The 23,508-nt window shown below is 38.4% G+C and overlaps 1 protein-coding gene across 1 annotated transcript in view; it reads left to right on the forward strand.

Annotated features, from left to right (window-relative positions):
• The window catches only part of ETFA (electron transfer flavoprotein subunit alpha), a 77,124-nt gene that overhangs the window by 40,208 nt on the left and 13,408 nt on the right, over window positions 1–23,508 (forward strand). The window contains exon 10 of the mRNA XM_038581082.1: window positions 22,367–22,432. Within this exon, the coding sequence (XP_038437010.1) occupies window positions 22,367–22,432 (66 nt within the window). The remainder of the gene's footprint in view (window positions 1–22,366; window positions 22,433–23,508) is intronic.

A 23,508-nucleotide genomic window follows, 5' to 3' on the forward strand; every position in this document is an offset into this window, starting at 1 on the left:
CGATCATTACCTGAGCCAACTGAAGAGTTGGACACCTAACTGAGCCACCCAGACACCTCGACAAGTAGTAATTTCTTAAATGTTATTTGCAGTGTGGAATGTGAAACCTATCAATTAACTTTTCATATTCTTATATTAAGATCCAGTGGTCTATATTGCACTTTGGATCTTTCACAATCTTGTACATCATGCATTGTTCATTTAGAAAATATGGGCATATCTCGTTTATTGTGTTTCTGTTTATTATGCTACACATGTATTCTGATGTGTGGAGTTTTTTTTAATGAATTAATGGTTTGTGGCAACCCTGCGTTGAGCAAGTCTATTAGTGCTATTTTTTCAATAGCATTTGCTCACTTTGTGTCTTTGTGTCACATTTTGGTAATTCTTGCAATAGTTCCAAGTTTTCATTATTATTATATTGTTATGGTGATCTGTGATTAGAGATCTTTGATATTACTATTTTAATTATTTTGGGACACAATGAACCTCACCCATATAGGGCAGTTAATTTAATAGATGAATGTTGTATGGGTTTTGACTATTTCACTGGCTGGCTGTTGCCTCATCTATCTCCCTCTCCTTGTGCTTCCCTATTTTCTGAGACACAGCAATATTGAATTAGGCCAGTTAATAATCCCTCAGTGGCCTCCTCAGTGTTCAAGTGAAAGGAAGAATTGTACACATCTCTCACCTTATTTTTTTTTATTATTTTTTAAAGATCTTATTTATTTATTCATGAGAGGCAGAGACACAGGCAGGGAGAGAAGCAGGCTCCTCGCAGGGAGCCCGACGTGGGACTGGATCCCAGGACTCCGGGATCACGCCCTGAGCCAAAGGCAGGAGCTCAACCGCTGAGCCACCAGGGATCCCAAAATTGTCTTTTATTGAAAGAAGACGCCATCTAGGACTTTCATAGAGAGGAGAAATGGATGTCTGGCTTTAAAACCTCTAAGGACAGGCTGACTCTCTTGTTAGGGGCTGATGCAGGTAATGACTTTAAGTTGAAGCCATTGCTCATTTATCATTCTGAAAATTCTAGGGCCCTTAAGGATTAAGTAAAATCTTTTCTTCCTGTGCTCTGTAAATGGAACTACAAAGTCTGGATGACAGCATATCTGTTTATAATATGGTTTACTGAATATTTTAAGTCTACCATGGAGACCTCAGGAAAAAAATGATTTCCTTCAAAATGTTACTGTTCAGCAATGCACCTGGTCTCCCAAGAGTTCTGATTAGAAGATGTGCAAGACGAGTGTTGTTTTCATACCTGCTAACACAGCATCTGTTCTGTAGCCCATGGATCAAGGAGTCATTCTGACTTTCAAGTCTTATTGTTTAAGAAATACATTTTGTAAGGTTCTAGGTGCCATAGATAGTGATTCTTCTGATGGATCTGGGGAAAGTACATTGAAAGCCTTCCAGAAAGGATTCAGCATTCTCGATGCTATTAACATTCATGATTCATGGAAGAGGTCAGAATACCAACATTAACAGAATTTTGGAGAAAGTGGATTCCAGCCCTCATGGAGGACTTTTGAGGAGTTCAAGACTTGGGGAAGTAACTGCAGATGTGGTGGAAATAGCAAGAGAACTAGAATTAGATGTGGATGGAGCCTGAAGATGGGACTGAATTGTGGTAATCACATGATAGAACTTTAATGGATGAGGAGTTGCTTCTTACCAGTGAGCAAAGGGGGTGAGTTCTTGAGACAGAAACTGATCCTGGTAAAGATGCTGTGAAGATTGTTGGCAACAGAGGATTTATAACATGACATAGAGTTAGTTGATAAGGAATTTTAGTAAAAGTTGTATTGTGGATAAAATTAAAAAGCATCATATGCTATAGAGAAATTGTTCATGACAGGAAGAGTCAACTGATGTGGGAAACTGCACTATTGTCTTATTTTAAGAAATTGCCACAACCACCCCAGCCTTCAGCAGCCACCACCCTGATCAGTCAGCAGTCACATCAAGCAAGACCCTACACCAGCAACAAGATTATGACTTGTGAAAAGCTCACCTGATAGCATCTTTTAGCAATAAAGTACTTTTGAATTATGGTCTGTACATTATTTTGACATACGTATTATTGCACACTTAATAGACTATAATACAGGGTGAACATGCACTGGAAAACAAAAAATTAATTTGACAGGCTTTACTGTGATATTTGTTGCTTGATTGTGTTGGTCTGGAACTGAACCCACAATATCCCCAAAGCTGTAATGGTTTACTGAGTTTTGCAGATCTCCCAAACATTGACACATATTATCAGTCTCAAAAAGTCAGGTTCATTAATATCACTCAGCTCATTAGAAGAGTCTTTAAACTTCATATTTATGGTAATAAGTTTTTTAGAATTCTGATTATCACTTAAAAGCTCAAATTTTGGGCAGCCCGGGTGGCTCAGCAGGTTAGCGCCGCCTTCAGCCCAGGGCATGATCCTGGAGACCTGGGATCGAGTCCCACATCAGGCTCCCTGCGTGGAGCCTGCTTCTCCCTCTGCCTGTGTCTCTGCCTCTCTGTGTCTCCCATGAATAAATAAATAAAATCTTTTTGTTTTAAACAATAGTAAGTGAAACCAGCTTTTTATTTTTCAGGTTTTTAATTTTTTTAAGATTTATTTATTCATGAGAGAGAGAGAGAGGCAGAGACACAGGCAGAGGGAGAAGCAGGCTCCATGTAGGGAACCCGATGTGGGACTCGATCCCGGAACTCCGGGATCACACCCTGAGCCAAAGGCAGATGCTTAACCACTGAGCCACCCAGGCATCCCTTTTCAGGTTTTTTTTAAAACTGAGTATGGGGCAGCCCCGGTGGCACAGCGGTTTAGCGCCGCCTGCAGCCTGGGGTGTGATCCTGGAGACCCTGGATCGAGTCCCACATCAGGCTCTCTGTATGATGCCTCCTTCTCCCTCTGCCTGTGTCTCTGCCTCTCTCTCTCTGTCTCTATGAATATAAAAAAAAAAAAAATCTAAAACTGAGTATGTAGTTGTGAGGAGTGCAGCGACAACTAGTTCATTTTGGTGCAGCTGCCTGGTCTAATGCAAATAGGAGTCTTACCCACTGTTGCTTTTTTGCATCATGACTGCAAAAGTCAGTACAGTTTTTCCAGGATAAATAACGAGATTCAAAAAAGTTATTTAACCCTGTATATTTATTTCAGCACCATTTTTATTTGTTGGCAAGCATTCATATAATGAAATTCTTTGGTGATTAGTTGGTATTGATTCTGGACAAATGCAACTAAAACACAAAACAGCACCAAAACTCCAGGTTCTGTCTTCTGTTTCAGTACTAGCCGGAGTGGCTGAGAAGCCACCTCCCACATGCCTAAGGTGGCGGTCACCAGGGTCTAAGCAGAGTACATATGTAGAGTTTGTGGTTCTCTCTAGAATTTTTTTCCTTTCTTTCCAGCTAATGTGAAGCCACAAACTGTTTCTGTGTGTTTTCTCAGCTATTGAGACTGTGGGTTTCTATCCAAAGTGTCTGCGTTCTGATTGGTTTTTATCCTCTGTGGGAAATCTGCAGATGCCCCAAGGGAGAAAGTAGAGGTATAAGGTAGGCTCATCCTTTTGTGCCTCCCTCCCTCAGAATTCTGCCTTCTGGTTGTCTTGGTTGATCTCCAAAATATTTAAATAGTTACTGTGTCTGTATTTTAACAAGGTTTTATAATTTATCTCTGGAAGAAAGTTTAGTCTGATAGGAGCAGTTCCCTCAGGACCATGAGCAGCAGTCCTAAGGCCCAGAATCAAATGCGGTATTTCACATGTGCTCAGATACGAGTACGGAATTAGATTATCTTCTCAAATGATACTTTAATTAATGCTACTTAATACTGCATTAGGTCCTTGGCAAGCGTATCCCACTGTTGGCATGTATTACACTTGTGGACATCCAAACTCTCAGTCTTCTCCTTCACCCATATTTTGTTGCCTACAATTAAACCATGTCTCCTTTGTCTAATAATAATGAAGTGTTCTTTGTGTTTAAAGCTGAACATTGTCTTTATTAAATTTGGGTTTTTGTTGGGGCACCTGGGTGGCTCAGTCGGTTAAGTATCTGCCCTTGGCTCAGGTCATGATCCCGGGGTCCTGGGATCGCTTGGGTCCTCTGCTTGGCAGACAGCCTGCTTCTCCCTGTCCTCTGCTGTTCCCCCTGCTTGTGTGGGCTTGTGTGCACGCGCGCTCTCTCTTTCTCTCAAGTAAATGAAATCTTAAAAGAATTTTGGGATTTTGTTCTGTACCATTGAAGCCTCTTGAATCCTTTAAAGCTTGATTTTTTCTTTTCACATTCCTCTCAACTTTATATTCTTTGTAAGAATATAATATAATTCTTTGTAAGAATATAATGTAAGATCCTACATTCTGTTTGGTTGCCATTTGGTAATAGCTATGGAAAGCATCACACGGTTCTCTCTGATAAAAATAGTTAGAAGTTCCCTATTCAAGTAAAGGGACACAAAGGCAAATTTTATTATCCTCATGAAACAATTTTATTTTTATCGATTGTTTGAGAAAGTATGAAAATATATAATACCCAAAAGATGCTGTGAATTTAGTTATACTTTTAAATAAATTTTTATTTTATCATTCATAGCAGTTTACACATTCATATGGAAGATTATTGAACATGTTTGGAGAACAATTTCTGGTATGTTTATGGATTCATGTTCCCTGCAAGAATTCATACCCATGCTGGGGAACCACTAATCTTACAGCTCACTATTACAACAAATTCGTCTATATTACTCTTTATTTTTTAATTAACTCTTTGTTTGGAAATAATTTCAAACTTGGATCCCTGGGTGGCTCAGTGGTTTAGCGCCTGCCTTTGGCCCAGGGCGTGATCCTGGGGTCCCGGGATCGAGTCCCGAATTGGGTTCCCTGCATGGAGCCTGCTTCTCCCTCTGCCTGTGTCTCTGCCTCTCTCTCTCTCTCTCTCTCTCTCTCTCTCTCTCATGAATAAATAAATAAAATCTTTAAAAAATAATAATTTCAAACTTACAAAAGTTGAAAATTAAAAATAGTACAGTGTGTATATTATACACATATATACATAGTTTTTTTCCTGAGCATACGATAGTAGCATCATGACCCCTAAATATTTTAGTTGTATTATTTTTATTTACTTGAGAGAGAGAGAGAGTTGAGCACTAGTCAGGAGAGAGGCAGAGGGAGAGGGACCGAGAATCTCAAGCAGACTCTGCAGAGTGCGGAGCCCAAAGTGGGGCTCAGTTGCATAACACGTGAGATCATGACCTGTCATGAGTCAGGCACTTAATTGAGCCACCCAGGTGTCCCTTTAGTGTGTGTTTTCTAAGAAAAGAAATATCCTCTTAAATAACTAAAGTTACATGTACATCCTATATTTGGATTTTGTCAGTTTAAATTCTAATTCATTTTCCATATTCTAATAGGATATTCCAGTTCTGTCATTTAGCTTTGTAGTGTTCATTATAGTATTGTCCCCTCTTCATACAGAGTTCAGTTTAGGGTCAGGTATTGCATTTCTTTGTCATTGCTCTTTAACCTTTAGTCTTGTGGTAGTAGTAAGGAGTAACTCTCACTTCTTATTTAACCTCAGTCTTAGGCCCTCTGTACCCAGGCTTTAGGGCTGGGGCTTTCTTAGTGTTCCTATTCCTATTCTCCACTCCCCTGCCTGTAATTGCCAAACTGTCTTTTGTTTCTTAGGGGAGAATTTGGTCTTGAGGAAACTCAGATGAAAGATAAAGGTTGGAGATATGTTAAAACTAGGAGAGAGATTTTAAAGAAAATAAATTATATATTCTGTCCGTTTGCTAGATCTAGTCTGCACGTTTGGCACTAGGTTTTCTAAAACCTAGGTCATATTGGGAAACAAGATCAATGTTCTGGTTTACAGTGTCCCTAAAGTAAAAAACAAACTGATTACACATGGGAAGCATAATTTGGCCTGTATCGAGAATCGAGATCAGAGAGAGAGATTTATCCCTTGAGTCCTTCTGAAGAAGACACTATTGATTAACATCCTCAACAATGTCCTTACTGTCTTTACTATAAAAAGGACAGTGGTTTCATAGGACTTTTTTTTTTTTTTTTTTAAATAATACCCCTCAGTGTCAGCCAATTGCCTAATATTTAAGTGCATTTCCATAAGGAGCCAAATTATTTGGTTTGGGGCTTGCTCTGGCTTTTCCAGGATAAAGTTTCAGAGTAGTGATTTAGTTGTAGAACATTTCTTGTCAGGAAGCCTCATGGATAACAGGAAAAGTGGAGTTGCAGTGAAGTGGTGTAATCTAGAGTGCTGCTGCTAATGAAGCTCTTTTCCTTCCCATTTTTCTGAAAGAGTCTCTGTGGCCCTTCTGCAGAATGACTGGAGCCCTGAGCACATTTTAAAAACCACTTGTCCAGGAAAAACTGGTGGATTTTACATAGTTTCGGTTCCCCACAAATAGATCTACCTGAACTGAATTTTGATTTTGCCCTCTGTTAGTATATATCAGCATTACCTTAAATTGTACCAATTTTTAGAACTCCTTATTTCATACTGTTTCCCTTAGTCTCAGGCACTGATCTTTCCTTCTACTTCACGAGTCAACTTACTGTCCTCTCTGTAAAAGCAAAACAATGCCACTTCCTTATATACATCAAAGACCTGAGCCTGCCTTTTCTAATTGAATGCTAATCTCTCTACCTATGTTCTTGGATCCCATTACCTCTACCTCCTTTGGCACAGTATCCCATTATTTACCCCCCTGTTCTGGGTTTAGAGCCTCTCCCTCTCTACTGGCTCCTTTTTTATAATCTTAAAAAGGAAAATTCTTTGTCGACCCAGCAGCCTCTTTTTCCCAGTAGCTACCTCCCTTTTCATCTCTCTTGGTAGGCTGAGCTTGAAAAAATAGCTTACATTTGCTAAATCCACTGTTCTTCCCATTATTTTCTATTTATTTAATATATATACATTATATAATATATATGTAATACATAAAAAGAATACCATATACACCTTTTACTACCGAATTTAAGATTTAAGAAATCGAAAGCCCCTATGTACTTTGATACATGTCCTTCTTTTCCCTGAAAAGTACCCATTACATAAATTTGATGATGATTTCAATACATTTCACTTATACTGTATATCTACAGTTCCCTAAACAGTGTATAGCTCAACTTTTCAACTTGAGTACCATGAATGATTTACAAGTCTGCTGAGATGTTGATCCTCTTAGCCTTTGGAACAGGAGACATTACGACTAGCCTTGTTCACTTAGCCCAGTGTACCATACACATGCTACCATCGTCTGTGCCATAGTATAAAAAAGTTGGGAAACATTGATAGGTAACATTGTTTTGTATACATTTTTTTTTTAATTTTTATTTATTTATGATAGTCAGAGAGAGGCAGAGACATAGGCAGAGGGAGAAGCAGGCTCCATGCCCCGGGAGCCTGATGTGGGATTCGATCCTGGGTCTCCAGGATCGCGCCCTGGGCCAAAGGCAGGCACCAAACCGCTGTACCACCCAGGGATCCCCATTTTTAAAACTTTATATCAACAGCATGTTGTGTGTGTTCTTTATGTTTTTTAGTCTAATGTTTGCGAGATTCATCCATTATATTTTAGGTAACGGTTTTTTTTAAGATTTTATTTATGTATTCATGAGATACAGAGAGAGAGAGGCAGAGACACAGGCAGAGAGAGAAGCAGGCACCTCACACAGAGCCCGATGTGGGACTCGATCCCAGGGCCCCAGGATCATGCCCTGAGCCAAAGGTGGATACTCAACCACTGAGCCACCCAGGCATCCCCAGGTAGCAGTTTTACTTCATTTGTGTTTCACACAAATGTATGGTGTCCTATTATACAAATATGTCATACTTTTCTCATTTCTTTAATAATAGATGCTTATTTAGTCTATAATTCTTGCTGTTACAAATAATGTAACTTGAAAATTCTTTTTTTTTTTTTCTTTTAAAGATTCTATTTACTTATTCATGAGAAACACAGAGGGAGGCAGAGACACAGGCAGAGGGAGAGCAGGCTCCATGCAGGGAGCCGGATGCGGGACTCGATCCCTAAAGTCCCGGATCACGCCCTGAGCCAAAGATAGGCGCTCAACCACTGAGCCACCCAGGCATCCGTACTTGAAGATTCTTATGTCTCCGTGTTAGTGTTTCCCTAGAGACGTATGCCTGAGAGTGAATCTGCTCAATTAGAGGAAATATCGAGTCTACCACATATTGATGAAGGGTCTACCAAAGTGGCTGTTTATACTCAGCAGTTTATAAAACTTACCTCTCATCCTCTTTGCACTTTTGTATTTTGGTTTTTTAAAATTTTGCCGTTCTGGAGATAGAAGGTGTTCTGGAGACAGTGATGATTGCACAAGAAGGCAAATATACTTAATGCTACAGAACTGTACTTAACAGTGATGAAAATGGTAAATTTTATATTATGTATATTTACCACAGTTTTGTTTTAAAAAAGCTTTGCTCGTTTGATGGGGATGAAATCTGTTTTTTCCTTTTCCCTGGTCATTAGTGAGGTATCTTTATATTCTAAATCTCCATTAATGTGGTTTTTTTTTCTCTCTGAATTTCCTGTTCATATCTTCTTGCCCATTTTTCTATTGTTTTTTTTTTCTTATCAATTCTTGGAAGTTTTTAATATATTTGGGGTGCTCTTTTGTTGGTTATGTGTGTTGCATACATTTTTAAATCAGTTTTTAGCCTCCTTTTAAATATGTCTTTTGATACACAGAATCTTTTAATTTTAATGTGGTTGAACTTATCTTTTTCCTTTGTAATATCTACTGTCTGTATCTTGTTTAAGGAATCTTTCCTAAGATAGGGTCATAGTGATATTCACCTGTATTTTTTTCTAAAACCTATAAAGTTTGCTTTTTACATTTTGGTTTTTAATCTACTTGCTTTGGTTTTTATGCTTGGTGTGAAGTAGGTATTGTTTTATTCTCATATGACTAACTTTTGGTTACATACTCTCTTTCTCCTCCGCCGGTCCCTAGTGTCACCTTGTACATGTTTATAGACATGGACAAGTCTATTTCTCGGGTCTCTGTTCTGGCCTATCAGTCAGATGTTTGTCATTGTACCAGTATTACACCTAAAGCTGTAATAATAAAATTATCTAGTTGGACAATTCCCCTCTCCTCTGTTCTTCTCCAGAACTGTCTTAGTTATTCTTGGCTCTCTACCATTCTCTTGCAGTTTTAGAATTAGTTTGTCAAATCCCACAATTTAAATTTTGGTTGGAAATGTAGGTTTGTCATATCAGATTTATTGTGGTTCTTGAAATTGTACACAATTACTGAAAACTCACAGAACCCAAATCTGTATTTTATTTTTATTAAAGAGAAAAATGGGACGCCTGGGTGGCTCAGTGGTTGAGCGTCTGCCTTCAGCCCAGGGCGGGATCCTAGGTTCCCGGGATCAAGTCCCACATCGGGCTCCCTGCATGGAGCCTGCTTCTTCCTCTGCTGGTGTCTCTGCCTCTCTCTCTGTGTGTGTCTCTCATGAATGAATGAATGAATGAATGAATGAATAATAAATAAATAAATCTTTTTAAAAAGTACAAATTGTAGCAAATACTCAGAAGCAGAAATTCTTCAAGTGAGGAACTATGGATGCATAGATTAATTTGGGGGGTGTTGACATCTTTGCAATATTTAGTCTTCTATACAACATTATTTTTTTAGGTATTTTATAATTTCTTTATAAATGTAGATAGGTAAATAAGAATGCAGTTTATACATTGCTTTTATTCATTTATAGATTCTTAGGTGCTGTACATAGTCATGTCTTCTGGGAATAATTCTTGGGCGTGGTACATACACAGTCATGTCTTCTGGGAATAATGAAATTTTGTTTTATCCTTTATTTTTTTTCTTACTATGTCAGCTGTGGCTCCCTGGACATTGTTAATAGAAGTGATGACGATAAACATCCTGCCTCTTATTTTTCAGTAATTTCTAATAGGTTTCACCACTAGGTATGATGTTTGCTGTCTCTTTTTAGTAGGTATCTTTTATGAGATTAAAGAAATTTTCTATAATAGTTGTCATATAATAATTGTTTGCTTGCTTGTATAACTTCACTTGACTTCTATGTACCACAGTTTTCTCAACTATATCATGGTGATAATAGTCTCTATCTCATGGGTAATTGTAAAGATAGAATAAGTGATATGTAAAACACTTAAAACCATACCTGGCATATAGTATAAGTATGTTGGTTATTTTTATAGTTACAAGTCCTTGCTTGCTAAGAGATAATTTTTGTTTTGAAATCATGAACAGGTATTGAAATGTTATTTCTATAATTCATATTTGATAGTCTCATTGGATTTTGTGAGGACATTAATTAGTATTTATTGAGCTTACTGGAATGACTATTTGTGCTATGACCAAAATTTAATTCCAATGACTTTGTAAGCCTTGGCATATTTTATGGTAGTTCCTGTTTTACATTTTTCTCTGGATTGCCTTTTAGAAGCTCTGTTTGTGACTTAACTTTCTTACGCATCCAAACATAAGCATACCGCAGTCATTAAAGAATCTGTTACCTGCTTCCAGGGAAATGTGTTTTTACACTTAGTGCAACTTCTTAGTGGCAATAGATTACTTTGTCTATATTTTGGTATTTTACTAACAGAGCTGTGGTCTGTTTACAACTTTGAGAGTAAATGAATAGTTGCCAGGTGAGCAAGCAATTTTGGGGGATTTTCCAATAGAGGACATTTTGTTTTGGGGGTTCTCTTTTGAAAAATTCACTAATGTTGAAAAGTCTGTGTAGAAACAGACTTTATAGAGTTATTTGTATACAGCTGGGACTGAATTTATGGACTGCTCTTCTGACTTGCTAAAAAGCTAAAGACTGACAAGCCCTTTCATACTGCATTATCCAGCTTGGCTTTTAACTCCAAGAGAACTGTGTTCTCAAATTGATGCTCTGTTCCTTTGGGGTTAGTATAGAAGCATTAAATTGTACTAAAATATTCATATGTGAGTGCATTTAGCTGAAAGCAATTGATGTTCTATTCCCAAGAGGGCGGAGAGAAATGCTGTATGGACCTGCAGTCCAGAAAACACCCTAAGCATGCTTCTTAAAGGTAATTACGTGGCCTGGATGATCAGAGTCCTTACCATGAAGCTTAAAATGACAAGGGAAAAAGTCGTAGAACTTATAAACTGGGGTTAGGCACTATAAACTGTTCAGTTGTGCAGTGGCTAAAAACTTATTTGCTAAGAATTAGTTCTGATTGTATCTTTGAGTTAAAGTGTAACCAAATGATTTTCTTTATTTCTTAGCTAATTTTTATTAGACTGGTTTCTTTAAACATTTATTCCAGAGGACCAATACCAGTGAAGTTTGTTACTCACTGCTATTTTATATATAAGGTTGAAATTTTTAAGTTTTGGAGAGTGTTGAACTCTTTTTACATATATAACTGCTTAAAAGCATGCTACTGTTAGGATAAATTGACATATCTTATAAGCAGTCAATCTAGTTTAACAGCTGACATGAAAATCAATGAGTAGACAACAGATCATTATTGTAGCTGTCTTTGTGTGGTAACTTGAAAGAAAGTTATTCTAAATTTCTATTCTTATTCTAGTTATGTTGTTGGTTCTTTCATGTAAATGCTAATTTGTTTTCTAATGTATAGCTTCAGATGTGATAAACATGCACATGAATGTCAGAGAAGATAAGACTGTAATACAAGGAAATGTTTATTTAATGGATAATCGATCATTTAGCATACGTGTTTCAGTCCTTTTGTTCACTTTAGGGCCAAAGATAGGAGTACTTAAAATCTTTTTTTTTTTTTTTAATATTTTATTTATTTATTCATGAGAGGCGCAGAGAGAGAGGGAGGCAGAGACACAAGCCCAGGGAGAAGCAGGCTCTATGCAGGGAGCCCGATGTGAGACCCGATCCTGGGACTCCAGGATCACACCCTGAGCCAAAGGCAGATGCTTAACCACTGAGCCACCCAGGTGTCCCAAGTACTTAAGATCCTGTACAAAAGAACATTTGAACAACTTAGTCTAATCGTTATATATGCAAATATATACACACATATATAATTACCATATAATGTTATATATTGATAGTAGCAAGTCTGAAAAGGGACTTGGGAAATGGTATGGTGTTTGGGACACAGTGTATTCCATTTCCTTGAAGTGAGATTACATAGAGGGTCTCTAGTTAGGTTGGATGAATAGTAAATGTATTATTTTCTTCCTTTACCACATTACTAGCTCCACTAAAATCCTTCTAACTTTAGAAGGCACTAAAAAGGAGTCTTTGTGTAACTTGGGCTGAACTTCACAACTCTGGTTGCTTTTTTTTTTTTTTTTTTTTTTAATAAACTTTACTTTTCCCCTGGTCACTTTGTAGCTCTTATGAGGTCATTGGCATAGAACTTAAGAATTTTAGAGTAAAGATCAAGAAATGTTATGCAGAAGCAATGGCCTAACTCTTATTAATTTTAGGAAGGAGACAGCTTGCTGAGGGAAGAGAATGCTGCTTGGAAGTCGGGTTCTAGTGCCATCTCTGTTTTGTGGGCCTCAATTTTTTCATAAGACAAAGTGATTACATAGATAATCTTAGGGGTCCCTTACTATTCCAAAATTCTACATAGGTATATAATAGTTTAGCATGTTCTAACTGATTTAGATCAATTAAAAAACCTTGCTGACAAGAAATTTGTTAATCAAACTTTTTATTTGACATGCTAAAATGCAAAGCTTTGTAATAGACTGATTCTATATCTGAGTGTTCTGATGGCATATACCCAAATATTTCAGTGTAAATTAATCATCTGACTAATTTTAGCAATGTATATAATAATAAACTTGGCTTTCTATTATTCCAAAAAAAAATTTTTTTTAAAGACTTTATTTATTCATGAGAGACACACAGAGAGAGGCAGAGACACAGGCAGAGGGAGAAGTAGGCTCCTTGCAGGAAACCCAACAAGGGACTCGATCCTAGGACTCTGGGATCACGCCCTGAGCCAAAGGCAGATGCTCAACCACTGAGCCACCCAAGCATCCCCCCTCCCCCTTTTTTTAAAGATTTTTCAAATATGCTTGAAGAATATTTTCCCACAATGGAAAATCTGTGAATTAGCATGGAAGCGAATTAGGTAAATACTACACATTTAATCGCAAAATAGTTGAATATTAAAAATTATATTTTATTATAAAAATTATACTAAGAAAACTTATTTCAGGTCCAGTGTAGTCAATTTGCAATTAAAAAAACAGTACTAAAGGGTTAAGAGTGGAAATTTCACTTTTTCTGGCTTACATTTAAACTTTTGAATTGCAGGTCATAATACAGTTAATGTTCTTATTTTTTAAAATAATCTTTTAACTTGGGATGCCTGGGTGGCTCAATGGTTTAGTGCCTGCCTTTGGCCAGGGTGTGTTCCTGGAGTCCCAGGATCAAGTCCCATGTTGGGCTCCCAAGCCTGCTTCTCCCTCTGCTCATGTCTCTGCCTCTCTCTCTCCCTCTCTCTCTCTGCGTCTCTCATGAATAAATAAATAAAATCTCTAAAAAGAAAAAAAAAATCTTTTAACTTTACATTTGAGAAAGTGGGTTATTAAATTTGTATTTTGAATAAAAATAGTGAGGTACAGAATGAAGTAAGTATATGCTAGTGGTATAAATTGCCATCTGCTTTGGGTATACTGTAACTAGACCGTTGTGAAGAAAACAATTTACTTGGCCTCTGGGGAAAAAGGTGGGGCTGTAGAAAGAATATGGAAGCACTTAGGTCTAAAGATGAGTTTAGGATTTCAAAGAATCTTTGACTAAAAAATCCAAGCTATATATTCTCTGCCTGATCATCACCAAGTCCATCTACTGAGACATAGAATGTCCATTCATGTGAGCAACCTTCAGAGGCTAGATGAGGATTATGTTTGTTTGTTTGTTTGTTTTTTTCCCATAAACGCGTTTCTGGCTTTGCTTCTGGGCCTTTCCTATAGGTCATTTGGAACCAGGTATTGGCTTCATTGCAAAGCAGGTCAAAGTTTTTATCTGAAAGTATTAGTTTTCAGTACATGTTACTGAAATTAAATCAAACAAATTAAAACAAACATCAACAGCAGCAAATGATTTCTGAGTCTTATCTGTGAGTCTGTCTCTTTGATGGACTTGTAGCTAGTCTGTGTTAACACAATTTGGCAAACAGAGGAAATAGTTTGGCCTTTTAAATGAGCAACAGGATGAAATATAGCAAACTAATGCACCGGGGACTTGCAGTAATTAGAAAATATAGTTCGGTTAATCTACTTCTCAGAGACATTCATTATTTGCTGTGATAAATTCCATTTAACTCCTAATCTGGCATTTGTCTTGTGTATGTGTGTTATGTTTTAGCTGTAACAGTTGCTGTTTAAGATCATGCTTCTGTAGCTTTCTAAATAAAAAAGTTGAGAAAGCACTTGCCATTTTGCAAAACTCGTGCTATCTGAAGCCATCATAGGGATATTGTTTTTCAACACATAACATTGGATCTCTGAGCTCTAGAACTACTTTATAGGATGTCTTTTAAAATTTTTTATCTCTGAAGAAATGTAGTTTTTTATTTCTTCCCCAGCTCTATCTAGGAAGGGAGACTGTCAGAAAAGAAACTTTAAACCTGAGTTGTTTTTTAAATATTTATTTATTCATTCATTCATTCATGCATGCATGCATGCATTCATTCACGGTAGACACAGAGAGAGAAAGAGGCAGAGACACAGGAGGAGGAAGAAGCAGGCTCCATGCAGGGAGCCTGACGCAGGACTCGATCCCGGGACTCCAGGATCACACCCCGGGCCAAAGGCGGCGCTAAACCACTGAGCCACCCAGGGTTCCCCTAAACCTGATTTTTAAAGAGATGAAGCAATATTGGCTTGGCTTGGCCTTTCTGCTACTCCACTTATATTTCATATGAACAAAAAAGTAAATGTTTAAATCTTTCCTTTCTACTTTGTTTAAAGCAGATCTGAACTTGCTGCTGGCAGAGTACTGTCCGATTCCAGAAAAAAAGTGAATGTATGAGTTTACATCATAAACTCATGTAATTTCGACTTTATATATATATATATATGTATATATATATATATATATATGTATGTATGGATATTTATTTATTTATTTATTTATTTTTAAGATTTTATTTTTTTTTATGAGACAGAGAGGCAGAAGCAGTCTGCATGCAGGGAGCCTGACATGGAACTCGATCCCAGGTCTCCAGGATCATGCCCTGGGCCAAAGGCAGATGCTCAACTGCTGAGCCACCCGGACTGCCCTGTTTTCTTTTTAGAGCATGTAAATCAGGAGGAAGGACAGAGGAAGAAGGAGAATCTTTTTTTTTTTTTTTTCATGAGAGACACAAAGAGAGAGAGAAGCAGAGACACAGGCAGAGGGAGAAGCAGGCTCCATGCAGGGAGCCTGACATGGGACTGGATCCCGGCCCCCCCCCCCCCCCCCCCGTCACGCCCTGGGCTGAAGGTAGACACTCCCCTGCTGAGCCACCCAGGCATCCCATGGAGAGAGACTCTGAAGCAGGTTCCACACCCAGCATGGAGCCCAATTTGGGCTTGGTCTTAAGGCCCTGACTTAAAGACTAAAGACTCAAGACTTAACTGACTGAGCCACCAGGCACCCCACATATATATGTTTTATATAACCAATATGATATGTCTTAGTACCTGAATCTGGGTATGTATCTCTATAAAAAGATTGTGTTAGAATCTTATAAAGAAGGCACCTGAGTAGCTCAGTTGGACAGTCTGCCTTTGGCTCAGATCATGATCCCAGGGTTCTGGGATCAAGTCCATCATTGGGCTCCCTGCTCAGTCTGCTTCTCGCTCTGCCCTTTCCCCGACTTGTGATCTCTCTTTCTCTCTCTCTCTCTCTCTCAAATAAATAAAATCTTAAAAAAAAAAATCTTGCAGAGGTATTTACCCCAACTTTCTAAGCCAGCCAGCACTGTCTAGAAAGTTGGGCAGAATTTCTAATTTCTAACTTTATAGCTAGTACTGTATGCAGTAAAGAAACTGATAGGTATCAGTAAAAAGAAACTTTCCCAATACATTATCCCAGAAGAATTGTATCAAATTAATAACTTCCTTGAGATGGTGATGGTTGCCACTTTACAGTGGAATGTAGATGATAATTGTCTATCTTATGCTTTCTGGTTTAAGGATTTAGTGATCATTTAGTAATAATAATAACATGAATAATAACATCTAACCTATTTTAAACACTTCACATGCATTGTGTTATTTAATGATCACAGCAGTCCTATTAACTACAGTTGTTTGTCTCCATTTTACACATGAGATTTTGAGAGGTTAAATACCTTGCCCAAGAACACAGGGTATGTGGAACAGTCAGAATCCAAACCCGTCTGTTTGATCTTACTTATTTTGTTATAATAGTGATTGAATAAATGTAGTGGTTTTGTATACTTGGTAATTTTCAACTTTCTTTTTTTAAGATTTTATTTATTTATTTGAGAGAGAGAGCAGGAGCAGGGGGAGGGAGAAGGGCAGAGGGAGGAGAGGCAAGCAGACTCTTGGCTGAGCAGGGAGCCCAACAGAGATCTGGATCACAGGACCCGGAGATCGTGACCTTAAGCCGAAGTCAGAAGCTCAACTGACTGAGCCACCCCGGCACCCCTCATTTTCAGCGTTCTTGAGTTGAGATCCTAACTCACGAATTTTCTTTCTTCCTCTTCTTTTTTTTTTTTTTTTAAGATTTTATTTATTCATTGATGAGAGACAGAGAGAAAGAGAGAGGGATGCAGAGACAGAGGGAGAAGCGTGCAGGACTCGATCCCAGGACCCTGGGATCATGACCTGAGCTGTAGGCAGACGCTTAACCGACTGAGCCACTCAGGCAGTCAGCTCACTCATTTTCTATCATCCTTATTTCCTAATATAAAAATTTTAAAACTATAAATTTTTCTGATATACTTTGCCTTTTTTTGGTGTTTCATTCCAAGTATTTTTAAATTTTTATTTAAAAACTTTTCTAGGGGGATCCCTGGGTAGCGCAGCAGTTTGGCGCCTGCCTTTGGCCCAGGGCGCGATCCTGGAGACCCGGGATCAAATCCCACATCGTGCTCCCGGTGCATGGAGCCTGCTTCTCCCTCTGCCTATGTCTCTGCCTCTCTCTCTCTGTGTCTCTCATGAATAAATAAGTAAAATCTTTAAAAAATAAAAATTTTTCTAAAAAATCATTATTTAGATACTTTTTTTTTTGAAAAGTGTGTTTTTAAGGACGAATTTGCAAGTCCTTCTAGAGCTTTAAGAAAAATTATAGCTTACAAGAGGACAAAATTTGATAGTGTCTTTTCAGATTATAAGTTTACTATATTAAGCCAGTAGTTTTCATATGCCTCTGGCTTTCTTAGAATGGTCCACACTACCTAAAATTTGAGACTCTTGGCTGCTTGCTCTCTTGTTTAATCTTACTGCCTTTCATGCTGGTCTTCAGCTTTGTTAGACTGCTGATTTTTCTTTTCCTTCAGTTGTCAGAGTTTAAAACCTATAAATGATCTTCTGAGTCCATATAAGCAAAGCAGACACATTAGACTAATGTCATTTTATCTTTAGATCGACTGTCAGACCATGTACCCTTGTAGAGTTTACAAGAAAGCTGCTCTTTAGCTTATTATAGAATTATCTTGGATCTGTGCTATCCATTGTGGTAACCACGAAGCTACATGTGGCTGTGAGACACTTGAGATGTCATTAGTCTGAATTGAGATTGCATTGTTAATATTAGTTTCACTTGTTTTCTTACTTTAATGTGGCTAATAGAAATTTAAGAATTAGATATGTGTCTCACAATATAAATATTTTTTGCAGTTAACAGTGTTAGACAAAAATCACGATGTGCAAGTAAGAGACCACTTTCTCCTTAGCTTCTTCTGCACTAAAGTCTCTGGAGAGTAAGACCCAGATAATACCCCTTGGAATTCCAGGTTTCTGGCGCAAGGTTTCGGTTGAGCAGGAGTAATGTTCATTCTTTCCAAAGAAAGTAACCAAAACTCAAGTCACCTATCAGAATATTCGACCATATTGATTCCACAGGTTGGCTGAATTTCTGTAAGAGTGCTTTAGATTTCATCCCAGTCATCTTTCTGTTCGTCAGACACAAAGGTTTATTATTAAATTAGGACCAATAAAACCTACTTTTAAAATCTTGTTTTGAAGAGAAAAAAAGAAAAGCTTGTTTCGTCTAAAGGACTCAGGGAGCCAGAGAAGATGGGATACGCTGCAAAAGTGGGTTCCTGTTTGGCGGGGGTAGAAATGACTACAGAGGAATGTCCTCCCCCATTTGCTTCCTGCTTCCCTAGCCCTTTGCACTTCTCAGTGGCGGGTACTGAAAGCATTTGCACGGGAGACCAGAGCTTTGTCATACTTTGATTTATTTCCCCCTGGTTGGATTATAGACTTCTGTTATTTTACCTTCATCTATGTTGTTAGACTGTGAGCGTCTTGAGGACGAAGAGCCCCGCTTGTCTCTACAGGACCTGTGAGGTGTAGCAGCAGTATCAGCAAGGCTCAAATCATAGTTAACTAGTGTCTCTCTCTCAACTTTTTCCTGTTACGGCATGTGTAGAAAATTACAGCATTTGTACCGCAGCGGATTCTGGCTCCCCTGCACTTCTAGTCCATACACATTTTTAGTATGAATTAGGAGAAAAGTACCCCTTTCTCAAGTTAACTGCATTGCCATCTGTTGGAAGATTACTGTAATAAAAAGGAGTTCTGTAATGAGGATGATGTAAGTGCTGCCTCCTCCCGAGCTGTTCAGTGTACACGGTAGCTCAGCTGGACGCTTGGCCGTGAAGCCACCCCAGGAGCCCAGCCGGCCACCCAGTGGGCCGAGAGAATCAATATTTGAGCAAACCTCAAGGCACGCAGTGTCTTAGGATCCTGGGTACTGTGCTAAGGACTGCAGCCTCACCGAACCCTTTGAGGTAGGGTTCTCAGCTGGCCCACGGTCCCGTGTCTATCAGGTGGCTGAGCTGGAATTTGAACGTAGGCAGGGAGATTCTCGAGCCTCGGCTCCTAAGCACAGTGATACCCTCCTCTTGCAAGCTGGGTGCAGCAGTTCCCAAGCCCTAGCCCTGTGTTCACCTCAGCCCACTGTAACCTGTTTAGAGCCCTGCCCCGAGTTCTTTCAATGAATCTACGGTATAGTCTTTTTGGATTTTGACAAAGAGGGATTTGTGCCGCCCTCTGCTGGTCCTTGTTTCTGTTGAACTAAGTGCTGTCCCTCCTTCGCGTCTCAGAATAACCTCTTGTCCTCTTACTGCCCTGGGGGCTTTGCGTCTTCCTTTGCAGTGTTGCCTGTTCCTGTTCGTGGATCCATCTCACTTCTAGATTCCCTCCCTTTGTTAAGGCTCCTAGGATTTCATCTTAAGGACTCTCCTTACTTTTCTCTTTGCTCCTTCTGTTAATCCTACCTCTTTTTGAGCCCTTAATTGCTGCTCCCTCCAACATCACATCTGATTTTCTATCCAAATTATCTTGCTTACTATCTGATTTTAGAAGGTAAGTGCCTCAGGGCAGGGACTGCCTTGTTATGTTGTGAAGCAGGGTCTAAAGTGCTCCATAAATTAGCATCTGTGGAGAGTTTTATACATACTAATTATTATTATTGAAATACAGAAGTGCTTTCTAAGCCATAAGGAAACATCCTAAGATAATAGTCTAATTGCCTGTACATGTTTTTTAAAAAAGAAGAAAAAAAAGTCTCTCTTCCTGCCTAAGAGAGCTATCAGATCTCATAACAGATCTCAGAACAGCAGCCCAAATCCCAGGACTCTTTCTGGTTATTGTTTCAGCGTCTTTATATTTATTCAGAGAACCATGTTTGTAAGACAGCAAAATGAGGCCCTGTTGGCCATGTGAATCCATTTGGATCACTTATCCTGGTCGGAAAGGCAGGAATGGCCCTTTGGTTTGCTTTAGCCCAGAATCCTTTATTTCCTTAGTGACATTTATGGTTAAAGTCAATGGTACTCATTTCTCAGGGGGTTTAAAGTAAATTTCATTTATGTTATATTTATGTAGATGTTTACTGCCAGGATGATCAACATTTTTTATTAGCATTTTATGATGCAAATGGAGCTTTTAAGACTTGTTGAATTTTAATGTGGCCATGTATGTTAGAAGGACTCATTTATAGAACTATTGATCTTTTCCAATGCTTGCTTTGAGAGTGTACTGGAAGAGTGGCTGGTGAGACAGTTTTCTGTCTGGATGTTTGTCTTTCTGAATAACTTGCTTTGGAGATTTTGTTGGCCTGGTTTTCCTGAATGTGAGATTTAGTAAGTATATTTTAATTGACAATTTAATGATGGTCCTTTTATTAAAGAAATGCTAGTTAGAGTAAACTGAAATGATGTTAAAATTATCAGTTGAAGTTACCTATAAATGTTACATAAAGAATAGTGGTGCTTTTTCAAAGAAAAGAAGCTTGTTTATCTCATGGCAGTGGCCATGCCTGATGAGAAGTATAGTATCAGGGCCTTATTGCATTGTTCAGATGTATATGGTCGTGACAGACACACTGCATATGTTTAAGATAGAATCATGGAGCCATGGGAATGTGTTTTATCCTTACCCATACATTTTACTTTCTATCTACCGCCCAAGACGGTTTTTTTTAGGCCAAATTGTACCTACTTACCTTTAGGCTTTTAGGTGGTAACTGTAGAGCAAGTTGAATTGGAAAACAAGCCCACCTCATTTTCAGAAGATTTAACTCACTTTGGGGACTAAGTTGTTTCCTTTTACAGGGTACACAGTAGTATCTTGCTGCTTTAGAAGCAGTTAGACGCTTTATGCCTTAGAGATAAGGCCCGGGCATATCCCATCCCCTGGCCTGGTCCTGTTGAAAAGAGTTACAGGATTCCAGCTGCGTAAGAGCTGAGGGATCATCTGCTCTAATGGTTCTTACCCTGGCTGCACATTAGAGTATCCTGGGGAGGTTTTTTAAGAAGTTCCAGTGTTGGGGCTATACCCCCTGTTTACAGTTGGGAAACAGAGGAAGAAATTGGTTTTTATTCATATTGAGGAGAGACTAGTGTCAGTTGTGACAAAACCATAGCATCAGTCTGGTTATGTGGTAGGGGAACCCCCTCCCCAAGGCAGGACTTGCTCAGCTTATGTGTGGGGAAACGTTTTTCAGTTAAAGCCTTAATTATGTTTAGTAGACAGAATGAAGCAGCTAAGCTCCATTAAATTAAGCATTTATTAGTTTTCCAAACATGGACACTTTATAAACTTTTCAGATAAAGGGGCAGAGAGCAACAGCCAGTAGTCATTCTCTTTGTTATTACTGGGGGCAGAGGATCAGGAGGTACAAAGATTATCATTAACCTTTCCTTAGAAACAACAGTCTGAGGCCCTTTTAGTAAGAGCTCGAAATACAGAGATTTAGCCTATTCCTTCAAGAACTTTGTATTTCTTAGGGAGATTGTGTGTGCACGTGTGTGTATGTCTGTGTTTAGAACCTCTTGAGGCTGATTTGTACTTTTGTTTTTTTCTAAATACGAAGTTTAAGAAGTATATCAATTATCATTTTACAAATATCCTTTTATGAGAAGGCAAACAAGTCAAGATATATTTTATTCTTATTTTATTTTTTTAAGATTTTAATTTATTTCTGAGAGAGAGAAAGAATGAGGCAGAGACACAGGCAGAAGAAGAAGCAGGCTCCATGCAGGGAGCCCGATGTGGGACTCGATCCTGGGACTCCAGGATCACACCCTGGGCTGAAGGCAGATGCTCAACCGCTGAGCCACTCAGGTGTCTCCAAAATAAATTTTAATATGTGTATGTGTTTACATGTACATTGTGTATATATTGTGCATGTATATATAAAGATATATACTGATATTCATATGTACGTATATATATGAAAATACATCGCGCACACACATACGTGGTAAATGAATATATACAGAGTGATGAGTTTAAAGTGTGGTATCTAAATGAGCAGCCCAGACAAAAAGTGCTGCCTCACAGGAAATTGAGATTAATTGAAACAGTTGATGCAAAATGCTTATTATTAGCACAGTGGTTGGCACATACTTAATTGTCATTGATTCTCATTATGCACATATTTATTATATCCCCACTAGTATAGGAATTTGGAGGAAAGAGAAGACTGGTTTAGATCAGGGAAGGAAGAAAACATAATTTAAGTAGCACATATTGCATCTACTTTATTTAAAATATCTTTAGCCTAAGACTTGAATTGCTAATAGCAAATACTATGGAAGATACAATATAATATATGTAAGTATGTATTAATGGTATGGTCTCTTTTGTTTCAGGAGCTTTACATTGCTGTAGGAATATCTGGAGCCATCCAACATTTAGCTGGGATGAAAGACAGCAAGGTAAGTATACAGTAATAATGATCCTAAAAGAAAAATTTTCCTATTTTAAAATTTTGGTTTTACTCAGTTTCCATATAGTTACGGTGTGTGTAGGTTCAACCATTCAGATTAACACAGATCTACGAGTAGAAAGTAATACAAGGTGCTGATCACTGCTTGACTATACCACTGGTAGGAGAGGCAGTGCTGTGTCATGGAAAGTAATGTGACCCCACCCAGCTCTGCCCCTAGCTTACCACATAATGCGTCTTGGCTGCACCTCAGTTCTTTATCTAACACAGGTATTCGTTGATGATGTCTAAGGTCCCTTTCAGCCCTGATTCTCTATAGTTAGAAAATTTAGGGTGAAGACAGCTTAATGAGGTTCTGACCATCTAATTAGTTTATAAAGTTTCTAATCCCTGACTCTCTGCTTCACCCTGGTCCCCTAAATGTCCCACCCTCATGGCGACAAAGCTCCTTTTCTCAGGTTGGTGACAAATATATTTGGGGTTGAGGCATCTTAATACCACAGTAATTGTTAACAATACAGTATATAGAGGAAGCATTCGAAGCTAACTTGCTGCTTTGGACTATATTGGGAAGCCCTGTGTAAGGATTCTGTGAGCATATATTTCAGAATATGACACATTAATTCATGCATACCAATGCACAGTTTGAATTATGAACTTTAGTCTTTCATGAAGACAGAGATGCTTCTGACATTCCAGCTTTTTTATTCATTCAGATGGAAGTTTGATATAAAAGGTAATAAAAGTTTTAACAGGTTTAACTTCTAACTTGAAAAAATGCATTCACTACCTCCATGTAACCTCTAAATGAATTGGCCCAAAACCAGTCAGATTTCACAGTTGGATGGCAGGTTTCTTTACTGAGCTATGAAAACAAGCAGTGCCGATGGGGAAAATGTTGTTGCTGCATTAAAGGAAAAAAGGAAAAAAACACTCCAACACCAGCAACCTGAAGAAATATTTTTAGCTGGGCCAATTCAGACATATCGTAGAATTGTTTCTCTAAAATAAAAGATTCTGTCTGCCAAGAAGATCCTGGCAAAAATTGTGATGCCACAGCAACAT

Source organism: Canis lupus, chromosome 30 (genome assembly GCF_011100685.1).
Source record: "Canis lupus familiaris isolate Mischka breed German Shepherd chromosome 30, alternate assembly UU_Cfam_GSD_1.0, whole genome shotgun sequence".
Classification (NCBI taxonomy): Eukaryota; Metazoa; Chordata; class Mammalia; order Carnivora; family Canidae; genus Canis; species Canis lupus.